The sequence below is a fragment of the Lepidochelys kempii genome, chromosome 2 (genome assembly GCF_965140285.1).
Source record: "Lepidochelys kempii isolate rLepKem1 chromosome 2, rLepKem1.hap1, whole genome shotgun sequence".
Classification (NCBI taxonomy): domain Eukaryota; kingdom Metazoa; phylum Chordata; order Testudines; family Cheloniidae; genus Lepidochelys; species Lepidochelys kempii.
The window spans coordinates 61,654,168-61,670,181 of record NC_136381.1 but is presented as its reverse complement, the minus strand read 5'-3'; the positions used below and the strand labels follow the sequence as shown (position 1 = coordinate 61,670,181).

The following is a 16,014-nucleotide window of genomic DNA, read 5'->3' as shown; positions in this document are numbered from 1 at the left end:
AAAGACTTGATCCAGCTAAAATAAGACTTTGCAGCTGCAGACTCATGGAAATTCAGTGGACCTCTTGGGTTCGTTGCTGGCAGAGGCTGCTACTACTGTACACGCTTAGAGGAGAGCAAGCAGGGCCAGTCCTAGGCATGTGCCAATTTTGTTGTCATCCAGGGCAATGCGCTTCTGGGGACCCTATTGTCTGCACTCCTTCCTAGTATGTACTCACCTAAAGTCACTGCCTCCTGATCTTACAAGAGGAACTAACCCCCCACAGCCTGTCAGATATATGTGTTGTGAGCCAAACCCCCTTTCAGCTTCTGAAACCACCCTCTCTGGCACCCTTGGTGACATGCACTCTTCTCTGCTCTGTCCACACACCTTGTTTTACCTAGGTGACTGAAGTCTGCCTGGGATCCCATATGTTGTACTTGGCAAACCTCTTAGACTACCCATGGGGGCAAGGGAGAAAGAAAGCCTCTTCAGTGGCTGAAGAATGCTGATTAGGCATCATATAGCCCACACATCTGGATTGTCAGATAACGTTACTGCTGTCATGAAGCGCAGTCGGCCCCAGCCTTTCTAATGCAAGTGGAGGTTCTTAGAGAAATTAGCCAGGTGAAAAGGGACATCTGCCCCAATTTCTCTTCTTTACTCCTGAAAAGAAGGGAGGGAGCTGGACATTCCAAAGGACTCTGCAAAGTGAATAGCATGTTAAGGAAGAACTTGCTATGCCAAATGGAGTTGATATTGAAACTTGCTTATGGGGTAACTGGAGAAAGGGACCACCAGCTCTTAAATCAGAGGAGAAGAAATAGTCTCCAAAATAGAGAGAGATGTATCTGCTGCTCCTTCCACCATCTAAAAATTGTGACTTTTAAACACACGGGCTTTGTGGAGATCAAGGAGAATGAATTGGAAGGTGTTAGTGTCTTTATCTCTACTAAGATTTCTACCATATTATTATAAACTCCTTAGTTTTCCTTCCTATTCCCTCTATTGTTTGGCCTCCTACATAGTATGAATAAATTCTGTATCTGAAATCCTCTCTGGATGCACTTTTTTCAAATAAGTTCACTCCGTGCCTCTCAAAGGCATGTTACCATTGTGCATCCTTTATTGGTGGATTACTTTGCTTCTCAATAGCTAGGGCAAAGTGTCTGAATTTCAGCTATCATGCCTAGGGGCTCCTTACTCCAAAGGTTAAGAGCAGTCCTAGAGATTGCTTTGCTGTGGTGTAAACCTGGATCCTGACTTTCAGGCTATACATATACAAGGAGGAGTGACTAAGAAAAGTCTGAGAGTGAACATGGAGTTTTCTTCTACCAGATTATTCTGCAACACTGAGTGCTTGGAATTCTTGTTTTGTTTTTAGGTCATTGTAGTTGTACTTGGATTTGGGCAAAGATTCACTCTCACAAGCCAGTCTCTTCTTTGAATAGGTCTGTCTGCTGCAGTGACAGCATCCAATCCCTGGAAGGTTGTAGGTGTTTGGAAATGCATTGGACTCATCATAGACTTATCCACTGAGGTTGTCAATACCTGTATTCCTAGCCAGAAGACAGCTTCTTTGGGGGGAGGGGAGGAGAGAAAAAAAGCAAACTGGGCCAGAGGAGGCAATGTAATAAAGAACATTTCTAATAACCATAGACGCCAAAAGCCCTGCTTACAACAAGGTTGAACTTGTCTCCTAACCAGGTTACAGATTGTAACACACTGGTTAAATGGGGCCTAGACAATTTGTTTATATGCAGATCAACCTTCTGTCTCCACACTCCCCTTTGTACTAATCCCAACAAAGACAATATTGAGGACACAAAAAGTGATGCTAGTAGTCTGAAGTTCAAACTCTCTGCAAATTGAGAGTAAAATATGCCTACATCAAGCAATTATTTATAGGAGTCCAAATATCTAAATATGAAGATGGTGTTTGTTTTTTAGCTGAAGAAACAATTTCCCACTATGAACCTGAAGATTCCAGCTAAAAGAATATTTGGAGACAATTTTGATCCAGGTAAACTGTGACTTGGTTATTATTCCTTTATTTTGTTCTTTATTTGGGATTTAATCTATCTTGCTTGCACAGAATTAAGTTTAAATCGATCTAACAAGGACTGCAGTCCCGTAGTAGGGCCTTTCCTTGCTACTGAACCAAAGTAAACAAACTACATCAAAAGTGGAGAGAGAAATAAAGATTTTAAAATATCTTTGGTAATGGTTACATGTTGATGCCTGCTGGTAGAGTAGCCCTTTTGGTATGAATGAGAAGAATACTCTTGGGAGTAAGGGCTTGATACTGCACAATTGAAGTCGATAAGAATTTTGTCACTGACTTCAGTGCTAGCAGGATCAGGACCAGTATGCTCTCCAATACAAAATCTAGGCCATTGTGACTGCACACTTTGAATTCTTGTCGCATGCGCAGGTGCAGTTCAGATCTATTGGGTTGAGTACATTTTTGCTTTTTAAAATATATAAAATAATGAAAAAGTTAAATAGGGACTGGAGCCCCTATTCTTTCCCATTTCATATTTTTTTCTATACAAAATCCTCATGTGTAAGCCCAGTTATATTCAGACGCTTTTTTTTCTGTTAACTAACTTCCATTAAAGTAGTATAAAAATGCAAAATTAAAAACTTGTTTTGCCATGAATTCATTGAATGATTCTTTCTAATTACACTTTTCCCCTCCTCCCCAGATTTTATTAAACAGAGAAGAGCAGGACTGAATGAATTCATTCAAAATTTAGTTAGACAGCCAGAGCTATGCAACCAGTAAGTAGTTTCTCTTCTGTTTTGTTATGGCTATTTAAATGACACGGGATATATTCCAAAAATATATGATTGATGGACATTAAATACACTTCAGTTGGGTACAAAATGTGTTATCTATGGTAAATGTAAAATGTTATAATAGAGACAAAGTGGGTGAGGTAATAGCTTTTAATGAACCACCTTCTGTTGGGGGAAGAGAAGACAAGCTTTCGAGCTAAACAGAGCTGTTCTTCAGGTGACGTCTGTGCAGCTCGAAAGCTCTCTTCCCCCAACAGAAAGTGGTCCATTAAAAGTTATTACTTTACCCACATTGTCTCTCATATTTCCTGGGACCAACACAACTGCAACAGAACAGCAAACTACTACTATAATACTAAGTTATCTCTAAGATTACAATTCTTTTATTTTTAAGATATATCCAAAACGATGCAATTGTCATGTAAACGCTTGGCTTGCTTTCTTAAAGCCTTTTATGTGTACAAACTTGCCACCCTTTTAATTAAACACTGTTTTAGCTAAACCAGTACAAATTCCATGAGAACACTTACCTGAAATGCTATTCTTAAATCAGAGTTAGTTTAAACCTACTCCTAATCAATTTAATAAATAAATGTCCCCCCAGTCTTCTGCGTTGCTTTAATTAAGTCTGTGTAAAATCATACCTCTAGTTAAAATGATGCAAATCTGAATATAAACAAACATTTATAAACATGAGTACATTTAGATTTCTGCTTTCATTCACTTGCTCTACTTAATTTGCCAATCTGCAATACCAGTGGAATTGTTCTGTTTTTAGCTAGAAAACAACCATTCGTAAACAGGGAACGTTGCCACGAGAGCTTGCAGCATGCATCAGATACTCTCTTTCTGCTTTGTGAACAGCTTTGAGGCCTCATAAACCTGAAACATGTGCTTCCTTTTATCAAAAGCATTCTGTATACTCTTCCTAGTGACAAGTGGAAAAAGCTTCTAGACATGACAAAAAAAATCTTTGTGATGGAACAATTTTCCAGTAAAGGAAAAAGTGTTGGATCATAGTGGATCATACCACTGTCCTCAGCTGCAAAACAGTGAAGAGCAGTTCTCAAATAACAGATTATGTTCCAACAATCAATCTTTATTTCTTTCTCACATATTAAATTATTAAATTATTTTTAATAGTCCACAGACTTTTTTCCTATTCCTGGTTCTTTAAACATTCAGCTGTGAAATATTTCAGTTAATAGCTTTTTGAATATACCTTTTTCCAAAGCCGAACACTTGACTGTTTTAACAAGAGGATCATAAACTTTTCTCTGAGCCTAGAAACAGACTTTTTTCCCCCTTGAATCTGATCTGAAAAGCTCAAGAAGATTTAACAGTACATAAATTAGATTTTTAATCTATTTTAAGTACTTAATCTAGCACTAACCATTCCAGTTCAGTGAAGACCAGTGTAAACCACTATTAGAAACTGAAGATTTTAAGGTCTGCTATTCCTCCCCTCCCCCAATAATTAGACAACTAACTAGAAATGTATTTAATGAACAAAGAATAAAGGCTTAGTCCTGCGCTCACTAAAGTAAACTACTACTTCTGTGGGAGAAGGATCAAGCTGTTGACTTTGTAGTGCAGTACAGAATGGAATTGAAATGCATTTGTTCCACGTGTTTTTTTTTTTTCTTGCAGTGCAGTGATTATTAAAATACTAGATTTAAAATATTTCACTATATCACTATTTGCTGTTGTTCTTAAAATACATTTTAAGAAGATGGCAGCCAATTTCTTTGTGAATGACCACAATGAATCATACTGATTTATATAAAAGTCCACAGCCTTAGTTTTGTCTACCAGTCAATATTAGTAACAGACAAAAGTCAAGCCTTTAGTGAAGTTCTTCTAAAATCCATTCCCATTGGAAACTAACTATTAAAGGGGGGAAATGACCACTGTGTCCTTAAAAGTGGCCTATTAAACAAACTTATTTTCTAGACACTTTTTCCTTAACCTGCTACATGTACACTCAACTAAGTAGATTAGTAACATGAAATGAATCAGTATGGCGGCGGGGGGGAGGGAAGAGAGATAGAAAAATGTTGAGTACTGTGTGTGCACTCCAATAAACTTTCCGTAGCTCTTATCTGCTACACTACATGATGCATTAAGACAAGTGCTAGGCGGTTCTACTTCCAGTCCTGCTTTGGCAAACCATACTGGTGTTGCTGGGAAATATGGAGAATTTTTTCTGTTTCAGAGGATCCTTGGGTCTGCAATTTGTCCTTTGACTCTTGTACCAAAAGCAAATCCTCATGCTTCAGCATATGGAGCCAACCAATTACTGTAAAGCGGGTTAGAAAGATAGTTGCAAGAAATTCCGTAGTGGTCAATTGTGGATCTTCCTGTGAAGTGTCAGATACTAGCCACCATTGTCAAAGATGGGATTCCGAGCTAGATGGACCATTGGTTTGACCTGTTATGGTAGTTCCTATGTGGATTAGCTTTAGACTCCAAATTTTTACTGTTTGCTTTATTTTAGAGAGACTAAATAGTCTCTCATCCACAGACTATAGGTATCTTGCAGAAAAGCTTCGGAAAAGATGGAGAATATGAACTAACATTTCTGTCTTGCTGATTCCTAATCTAGAATAAGAGGCTAGGAATTCTTCTCTTGTTAATACAGTTGAGCCCTAATCCTCTGAGCAGCTCTTTAAGTTGGGCTGTCCTCCCCCTCAGCTGTAGGCCTTTACTGAAAAGATGATACATGCAATTGTCTATCAGAACACTCTTTTAAGAAGCAGCTTAAAATCAAGTGCATAAAATAGAATGCATTAAAGGCTTAGCATAGTTTTAAAATAATTCTAGTAGCTCCTTAAGGAAAACTAGAACATAGCATAACTCCACTAGATGACGTTTGTGATAGCCGTGTCCTCTATGTTAAATAAACTGCCAATTTCTGCAGTGAGAGACATGAACAATAGTCATTCTAGAAAAGAAATTGAATCATTGGGTCCTCATGGTTCCAACATCAACTGAAAAAAACAAATATAACATCACTAGATCACAGGATCCCAGTCTTTGGGTTATTCCTGCTTTCACATAGCTGTGGTCTGTCATCTTCTACACCACTAAGTCTTACTGCTTCAGGCCTGTGTTTTCTAAAACACCACAAATTGGTTTACCACTTTTGCACTGTGCTTCATGTTCAAATAGAGTTTATTTCACTCTGTGGGGTCTCATCATTGGCAGTAAAAGTAATGTTTTTTTTTCTGCAAAACAGTTTTTTCATAGGTATTGGGCTTGACATGTAGGTAGCAGAAGGCCAGTGTCTAGACGTAATGTATTTAGGCAGAGTACTGATGCAAAACAAACCTAGGAGAAACAGTTAGTGCTTGGGATCTCTCCATCCGAAGATGGCTCCCTTATGCTAGTGAGTCTGAAGTTATTTCTACCTTAACCTTCTTTTAAAATCCAGAGGGAAATTCTGCTAGTGTATTATATGTTAAATATATTCAGTGTCCCCTTTTTAAATCAAGTGTTTATTTTTTATTTTGTTAATCTAGGTGTCTAAGCATATGGCATGAGTAGTTTGTGTATTTATTTTGTAACATTAGTCTATGAAGTCATGTATTGTAGAAGTCTTACTACATATTTGTACAGTAGCTAGCCCAATCTTGTACATTAACTAATACATAACATGCAGTAGCAGTTCTGGAGTTGTTACAATGTCTCATGAGTCCATTAAACTTCTGGTCACAAACACAAAAACTAGTACTTTGGAGCAATTGTGAAATACCATGGAAGTGCATAATATGGATTCACTGTGACATAAGAGAACGTACCATTTGCTATGCATTCATACATAGGTAATGTTAATATAAATTACTTACAATGCATTGTAGCAGGTTTTCAGTAGTCAAAAACAGTAAAGGTAATTGAGGTATTGGCACATTAAGATAAATTCTTTCTAGTGCGGACTTGGTCGTTCCATGTCTGGTATGAAATGCCAAGCACACCTTTGGGTGGCATAAAACCGATAATGAGGGTGTTCTAAGACTTCATATTAAAACAAGCTCACATCAAATAGATAGTATGTGCAGTAACTTATTTGAAACTTTTTAAAATGAAAATGATGCCCCACATACACGTACGTGTGGACAAATTTCTCCTGAACTGATCACAGGTACATAAAATGCACCCTAAAATAGATGACGTAGAATTTATAAGCTCGTTAAAAGAGGGCTGAGGGAACTAAATGGAAGTGCTGATGGAATCTTGCTGCAGATGTAATGCATTCAATGCTGTGACTATCTGCATTCAATACAGAATGTTGAGTGGAGCATGGAATCTGCCTTGATAGTCTATGAAGATAGTATCCCCAGTCTATTACTGAGCTCAGGGATTTCTTTAAATTGAGACTTGCCAGCACAAAACAACAAATGTCATTAAAATACACATTTCTATCAATATGTATGGGGGGGGGGAAGTACTTTAGAATACAAATAATGTCAGTTCATTCTGTATACGGTAATAAGTTCTCATTAATTTTAGAAAACTGAAAATGACACACTGATACTGAAGGTGTTAGAAAGGAAATTGGGTTTCCTGTGGTATTTCACGAGATAACAACCAATTACAAACATTGGTGGAGGAAGTGGAAAGCTTAGTTCCAGTTAGCATAGCTGAAATAGTCTTACTGAACACCTCCTGCAATCTTTTCATGTTCATCTATTTTTTAATATGGTAAGTCATTGCAAGTGGAAAAATTGTATATCCTGCATATGTTGGTGTACATGCTCAGTTAAACAGAGGCTACATCTACACTGTGAGCTAGGAGTGTGTTTCCCTGTTTGCATAGAGAAAGTAAATAAGGAAGTGTTGTTTACTCCTCATACCACAAGAACTAGGGGGCCACCAAATTAAAGGAATAGGCAGCACTATTCATTTAATGTTTAAATGAATAAAACAATTAAAACAAGTATTTCTTCATACAACACAGAGTCAACCTGTGGAGCTCTTTGCTAGAGGATGTTGTGAAGGCCAAGATTATATCAGGGTGTGATGAGTTGGATCCTCCCTTCCCCACCCCCCTTTCTGGGATGCCACCTGGTGTACTGGGGTTTCACTGAGCCCTTCTGCTCCACCAGCCTGGCTTCCCTCTCCCTGCTTTGCCGAATTAGGCGCTCCGGCCTCTTTGTCTGTCTGTCTCTCTCTCACTCACACTCACACACACACACACACACACTCTGAAGTCAGCTCTGTGTGAGAGGATTCATCGAGCACTCATGTGTATACCCCTTTTGGGGAATAAACCCAGAATAAGACTGTCTTGCGCTGTATAGAAAGATCTGCCTGGCGCAAGCTCACAAAAATTCATCCTCTCCGTCAATGTGAAGAGAGAGATGCACAATTTCTTGCCCCCCGAGTTAGAAATTGCACAAACTGGGTTTAATAATTAACAAAACAAATTTATTAACTATAAAAGGCAGATTTAAGTGATTATAAGGGATAGCAAACGGAACAAAGCAGATTATTGAGCAAATAAAACAAAACACATATACTAAGCTTAAGATCTTAAAGAGACTGGTTTCAAGAAGTAATTTCTCACCCTAAATGTTATTTTAGGTAAGTTGCAGAGTTTCTGTAGCTTAGAGTTCCAGTTATTCCTTCTTACAGACTGGAATCCTGTTTCAGTCTGGACTCACCCCTGCCTTTCCCCTCAGGTTAGTTCCTTTGTCCCTTCAGGTTCTTTCAGCAGTCCTTCTTCTTGGGTAGGAAATGGAGGAGAGGCCAGATCAACACCCTCCCCAGCCTTAAAAAGGATTTATCTAAGGCGGGAAACCTTTGTTTGATCCCCATCCCCCTACAGAGGAAAAGTACCAGCAGTGTCCAAGGTGGTATTTTGCATCAGGTGACATTATCACCTGACTTTGTAGTATCACAGCTATGTCCCAGGATGCCTCTCAGTAAGAAGAGAGATTAGTATCTTCCCAGTCGTATTGTTTCTTCCTAATGGCCCATCAAGGCTGTGAAGGCCGGTTGTCTGGTGGGTGTCTCCCAAATATACACACAATTGTAATTGTTATAGTCAATATCCCTAACTTTAGATACAGAAATAATACATCCATACAAATGGGATAATCACATTCAGTAAATCATCACATTTCCAATTATATCTTTTTGAGCCAACTTGCATAAAGTATATCTTAGTTATGCATATTAATATCATAACCATATTTCTATGAAGAATACAGGGTGTAACATCACATAGGGTTCAAAAAAGAACTAGATAAGTTCATGGAGGATAGGTACATCAATGGCTATCAGCCAGGATAGGCAGGGATGCAAAACCATGCTGTGAAGTGTCCCTAGCCTCTGTTTGCCAGAAGCTGGGAATGGGTGACATGGTATAGATCACCTGATGATTACCTGTTCTGTTCATTCCCTCTGAAGCACCTGGTATTGGCCACTGTCAGAAAAGAGGTTACTGGGCTAGATGGTCCAATGATCTGACCCCATATGGCTGTTATTCTGTTCTTAGACATACCTGTGCTACCTCTCATCTGAGCTAGTGCACTAAAAATAGTAGCATAGCAATAGTAGCATGGGTAGCCGTAGCACGGGGCTACCTGTGCAGAGTACAAACCCGCCTGAATCCTGTGGGTATGTATTCAGCACAGCTAACCCGTGCTGCCACTGCCCATGCTACCCCCAGCTGTTCTATTTTTGGTGTGCTGGCACTGATGAGAGCTAGCACAAATATGAGCTGGGAATTGTACCTGTATCTTGTAGTGTAGATGTAGAGAGTGAACTACCTGCATTACAAGTCCCCATAAAACCAGTTTGTTGGAAGGGTTTTTGTTATTTACCAGGTGCATAATATGATGGTGAATGTGAAGAAAATTCTACTTCAGTAGTAATGAGTTGCAAATGCATTTAAGTTACTAATGTCCTAATAGGTTTAATTATATTTTTAGCCCAGACGTCAGAGCATTTCTTCAGATGGACAACCCAAAGCATCAGTCAGATCCATCTGAAGATGAGGATGAAAGGAGCAATCCAAAGGTAACAGTCAGCTAGAATGGAGTAGGAGAACAGTAATCCTGCACTTTTGAACAAACTGTAACTACATGAGGTCAATTTCATACTTATTGTAACTTTCAACAAAATAAGTTGTTCTCCCTGTTCCTTTCCAATAAGGTTACTCAGTTTTTCCCCAAAGTATGAACTGCAAAGACAAGTACCACCAAGAAGGGTGGACATGATTGTTAGATATGACAAGTGTTAACAATCTGTTTTCCCCATTTGTTAGGGGCTGGAAGAGCTGTGGCTCAGGTTACAGTTCACGTGACATCACTGTTTAGGTCCTCCAAAGACCTTGCCAGAGACATCCAGGAAAGAGAAAGATAGGAGGATCAGATATTTAAATGCTTAATAACTAAAAAAAAAAAAAAAGGAGAATCGAACTTGAAAAATATTTGAAGCCATTTTTTATGGTAGCTCAAAGAAAAATTAATTTTGGTTCACAGTTCACCTTTTACACTGCGAGGTTTCAAACCTCAGTCTCTTACTAAGACATTTAAGATCAGGCTTGACAAAGCCATGGCTGGGATGATTTAGTTGGGGATTGCTCCTGCTTTGAGCAGGGGGTTGGACTAGATGACCTCCTGAGGTCCCTTCCAACCCTGATATTCTGTGATTCTAAAGCCACTATATTGGGTTTAGAATTGTACTAAGTCTCTCAAAATCCATTTAGGAGCCTCTGTCTTAAGAACTTCTAGTTACAATGTCCTGCTTTAAGAATTGGTAGAAAAAAAATTGTCTTGCTGAGTAGAATAATAGAATAATTAAATTATTTTAATCCATTCTGTCTCTCTCATGTCCTAGTAGTAAAGGATTCTTTGCATGCAAAAGTTATTTAACGTTTTTCGGCCTGCTTCAACTCCCACAAAAGTCAGTTTTTTCCAATACACTTCTCTGGGTACTGAAGCTACTATTGTGCATTAATTAATAAGCTTTCCTGGGCCCTAATTGATAAGATCAATTTCCTGATGTCGTTTTCAGTGCCACACATTTAAAGTTACTGAGTCTTCTGTATCTACAAATCTTGTATAATATTTGTTTCTACACTGTTCCTTAATTTTAGACTCTCTACCTTTCACCTCTTTGGAGGTAGAGGAATTAATTAAATGTACAATGACACTTCATTACATTTCTCAATAGAAATGAGGGCTTCCATTTTTTAATTTCTTAGACTTTTTAATAGAAATCTTAAGATCAATAAAAGTTGTGGTGACAAATGTAACTTAAAATCTCAATAATGGATGTATGTTTTCAACTTAATTTTCCATCCATCATAAAATACAGTAATGGGCACTAATCATAAATGGAATATCTTTTTTTTTCTCCTTAAATGTTCATCATATTCCTAGTTAACATTCTTCTGCTCTGTCATGGTTCAGATGTTCCGTAAATTTAAGAAAATTGGGAAAATTGATCAGAATATATCTGTAGTAAAAATGTGACTTCCTGCAACGCTCTTTTAGGGAAGTGTCCTGCAGCACTTTCTCATTATATGTATGTATTTAATCATAGAATGGTAAGACTGGAAGGGACCTTGAGAGATCTTCTAGTCCAGTGCCCTGCACTCAAGGCAGGACTAAGTATTAGCTAGAACATTCCTGACAGGTGTTTGTCTAAACTGCTCTTAAAAATCTCCAACGATGGAGATTCCACAACCTCCCTAGGCAACTTATTCCAGTGTTTTATCACCCTGACAAGAAGTTTTTCCTAACATCCAACCTAAACTGCCCTGACTTCAGTTTAAGCTCATTGCTTCTTGTGCTGTCCACAGAGGTTAAAGAGAACTATTTTTCTCCCTACTCCTTGTAACAACCTTTTACATACTTGAAAACTGTTATCATGTCCCCTCTCAGTCTTCTCTTCTCCAGACTAAACAAATCAGATTTTTTCAATCTTCCCTCATAGGTTGTTTTCTAGACCTTGAATCATTTCTATTTCTCTTCTCTGGACTTTGTTCAATTTGTTCACATGTTTTCTGAAATGTGGCACCCAGAACTGAACACAGTACCTCAGTTGAGGCCTAATTAGTGCAGAGTAGAGCAGAAGAATTAATTCTTGTCTTGTTTACAACATTCCTGCTAATACATCCCAGAGTGATATTTGCTTTTTTTGGAACAGTGTTACACCCTTGACTCATATTTAACTTGTGATCCAATATGACCCCCAAATCCCTTTCTGCAGTACGCCTTCCTAAGCAGTCATTTCCCATTTTGTATGTGTGCAACGGATTGTTCCTTTCTAAGTAGAATACTTTGCACTTATCCTTATTGAATTTCATCCTATTTACTTCAGACTATTTTCCAGTGTGTCCAGATGACTTTGAACTTTAATCCTGTCCTCCAAAGCATTTGCAACCTCTCCCAGCTTGTTGTCATCCACAAACTTTATAAGTATACTCTCTATGCCATTATCTAAATCACTGATGAAGATATAGACCAGAACCGGACCCACTTGATATGCCCTGCCAGCTTGACTGTGAACCACAGATAACTACTCTCTGGGAACAGGTTTCCAACCAGTTATGCACCCACCTTATAATAGGTTGTATTTCCCTAGTTTGTTTCTGAGAAGGTCAAACAAGACTGTATCAAAAGCCTTACTCAAGGCAAGATATACCACATCTACTTCTCCACCCCACCCCCATCCACAAGGCTTGTTACCCTGTCAAAGAAAGTGATTAGGTTGGTTTTACTTGGTTTGTTCTTGACAAATCAGTGCTGACTCTTACTTATCACCTTTTTATCTTCTAGGTGTTTGCAAATTGATTGTTTAATTATTTGCTCCATTATCTTTCTGGGGACTGAAGTTAAGCTGACTGGTCTGTAATTCCCTGGGTTGTCTTTATTCCCCCTTAACACTATATTTGCCCTTTCCCAGTCCTCTGGGATCTCATCTGTCTTTCATGACTTTTTGAAGATAATATAATAGCTAATGATTCAGATAGCTCCTCAGTCAGCTCCTTGAGTATTCTAGGATGTATTTCATCAGTCCCTGGTGACTTGAAGACTTCTAATATGTCTAAGTAATTTTTAACGTGTTCTTTCCCTATTTTAGACTCTAATCCTACCTCATTTTCACTGGCATTCATTAAGGTAGATATGCAATTGCAAACTTTTGGTGAAAACTGAAATAAAAAAGTCATTTAGCATTTCTGCGATTTCCACATTTTCTGTTTTTTCTCTCTTCATTCAGTAATGGTCCTTCCCTATCCTTGGTCTTTCTCTTGCTTCTAATGTATCTGTAGAAAGTTTTCTTAATCATGTACCATAATTCAGTGTAGCATTTTCCCTTTGCTTCCTTGAAGCAAGTTTCAAGCATCATAATTTAGTTTAAAGCCATTTGTTGTGGAAAGCCTGGAAATTGCTGTATGACCATACTGACTGGTCATGCTTACAACAAAAACCAAATTTTAAAGGTATTTAATTCAGAGTAATTTGGGCCAAGCCTGTGGTAGAAATAAAAGCTCTCCAGTAACTAGTTGCTTACTATATGAACCTGACCAATAAATAAGTAAGAAAATAGCTCTCAAAAATAAATATAAAGTATGTAGCAGCTTTTTGAAAAATGTTAATACATAAAAATGGCATTAGTTTGCATAAAAAATTTGTTCACTAAAATGTATAATTAATTCTTATTTGTATAATTCAGTGCTGGATTGTAATTATTTCCAGAGTCGTCATCTGGATTTCTCCATTCCTACAGTACCTCTGATTTTTGTGACTCACTGTTAGCTTCCTCCCCTCCCCCGCCAACCAAAACTTGTCACAAACTAAGTAGGATTTTCCTCTAGTCAGTACCCAAGCTTTTCTTGATTTTGAATAAAGATGAGAGCAAACAAATTTGAGGGAAGAGATTGGAGATGGGAAGAGCTTCTCCCTCTCCCTGTAATTTATATGCTCTGTGTGTGGGTGTGTACCAGCATTGGCAACATCCCTGCAGTTACTGGAATTGGAATAATTAACCTTGTGTGTCAGATTATCAAAGGTTGGCAACAGCCTTTTAACACAATATCTTTAACTGGTCCTGCATAAGCAGTGTTTATTTTGATAATATATTGGCAAGAGTGTGGTGGATTAAAAAATTTAAATAAACATCCGGAGAATATTCCTGGAATAAAACAATTTCAAAATGGGTTAAATTTTGGACATTAAGTTACTTGTTAAAAGGGCTGAGACTTAAAATTTTGTTTGTAACCTTGCCATCTGTATTACTTTTTATACTTTTACACTGTCTGTATAAACCTTCCTATTAACTCTTCTGATACTTTAACTTAGCATCTAGATTGGGTGCTTTTATAAATGTATTTTTAAAAATACTACATAGAAAATAATAAGAAATATAAATGTAGAGATGGTTTGAGCTAATTGAATATTTTGCAATGAGTATTAGCTGAAGGATAATAGATGGGATTTCCTTTTAATGGGTAAACAAATCTAATCTGATCTGAGGCTTGTTTTTTTTTTTTTTCTCCTTCCTACAGCTAAACTCTACCTCACAGAATATCAACCTGGGACCATCTGGAAATCCTCAGTAGGTTTTAGTTAAATATAAACCAAAAGTTAGACTTTAATTGCTAACTATATGAAATGTTCTCCAGATACGTGCCTTTATTTGCTACTTTGTGCAACTTGAGAGGAAGCAAAGGTTCTAACTCGGCATTAAGTAAATATTATCATGCACATTAGTTGTATGCTGTGTGATTTTAGCATAATCAGCAGATTCTTTACCAGTAGTGTACCCCCAAACAAATCTGAGATGTGTAGTGATGTCTACATAAATAGTTTCATTTAAACAATAGAAAGAATATATAAATGCTCTTGGGGTGGGAGAGAGTATCTTTGAAATATGCAAATGACATGCCTCCCCTTTCCACTTCAGAGCACTACTAGCAGGGTTGCTGCAATCCTGAAGAGGCAGACCCCCTTACAGATTTTTCTTCCTATTCTTCGTCCTTCTCCCCCCCCCCCCCACTTCTCTTATCTAACAGGTTTTGTAACTTACTAAGTTTCAAACATGAGTGGAGCAGATGATGATATTATGCAGGCAAGATAAATGCTCCTCCTTGCAACTCCATGGCAGCAGTTTTAAAATATACCCCGGCAAACAAAGTTCAAACCCCAACTCTTGTACGGAATTGCAGTTTGTTCCATCCCCCCTATTATATGACTGAGGGAAGAGTTGTGGGGACAGAATTTGTCCATAGCAACCTTCACACAGCCCTGAGGAGCCCCATTGTCTCCCTTTCTGTTTTTTTAGGCCCTGATTTGCAATTGTTGCTTTTCCCATTCTTCCTTCACTAAAAGAATTTGGTTTAGAGTCTATCCATGGCTTATCTTAATTGCCCAGCTTCTCTTAGCCTAGAGAGCAAAAGGGCTGTTTCTTCATTACTCAAGAAGAACAGATTTTGGTCCGAAGATACATGTAAAACCACTATGTAGATCAAAACAAGTCAACCTGGTTAATCTATTTTCTGTTAGTGTAAACTTGTGTTAATGTCAAACTTCTACAGTACAATATAAGGAATTATATTATGTTGATATGAAAAACTGGCTCATGCAATCAGTATGTCTTTCCTCTCCTTCTGACACATTCTGTGTGGCTCCTATTCTCATTGCTGGGTCTCCTGACTCCCTCATCCTTTTTGCCTTTCTTCTAATTTCTTGCTTAGAGTGTCTGCTCCCCATGTTTGCTATTCTCCTCATTGATAGTACTGCGCCACTGGGAGAGAGTGTGGGGCTTTATATATTGTGCCCCAAATCCTCTTTGGTAGTGCAGTCAATAAAAGGACAACAAATAGAGAGTGGATGGTGGTCCTTGTAATTGTCGAATTGGAGGGCACAAGCCATGTGAAGAAGGAAGGTTGGAAGGCCAAGAGATAGAGTGGCACCTGAATGCCAAATGCCTCGGAATACGTGTACCTCCCAGAGTGAAGGAAGGGAAAGACAGGGAGTCATAGGAAGAAAGTAGGGTGGACAGTGAGGGGAGGAAGTGCAGAGGCCAGAGAATAGGAGGACAAATTTGAGGAATAGAAAACAGCGAGGAAAGGTAGATGGACAGTGAGGCAGACTATAGAACAAGACAAAGGAAGAGGAAGAGATGCCAAAAAATGGAATGTAAAGAACAGAATGGGGGAGGGGTGGGAAAAAGGGGAGACTTGAGAATGGAGGAAGGACAAGGAACAAACGGCCTTTT

General features: G+C 38.3%; 1 protein-coding gene across 12 annotated transcripts in view; it reads left to right on the top strand.

The window, feature by feature from the left end:
• Positions 1-16,014, top strand: part of SGK3 (serum/glucocorticoid regulated kinase family member 3) — a 90,054-nt gene that overhangs the window by 58,535 nt on the left and 15,505 nt on the right. For 9 of the 12 annotated variants that reach the window (XM_073330980.2, XM_073330987.2, XM_073330986.2 and 6 more), the window contains 4 exons: positions 1,930-2,002; positions 2,688-2,763; positions 9,717-9,804; positions 14,303-14,352. In XM_073330980.2, the coding sequence (XP_073187081.1) occupies positions 1,930-2,002; positions 2,688-2,763; positions 9,717-9,804; positions 14,303-14,352 (287 nt within the window). Of the gene's footprint in view, positions 1-206; positions 913-1,929; positions 2,003-2,687; positions 2,764-7,247; positions 7,483-9,716; positions 9,805-14,302; positions 14,353-16,014 lie in introns of those variants that run through there. The other 3 variants (XM_073330988.2, XM_073330985.2, XM_073330984.2) reach the window with 3 other exon arrangements.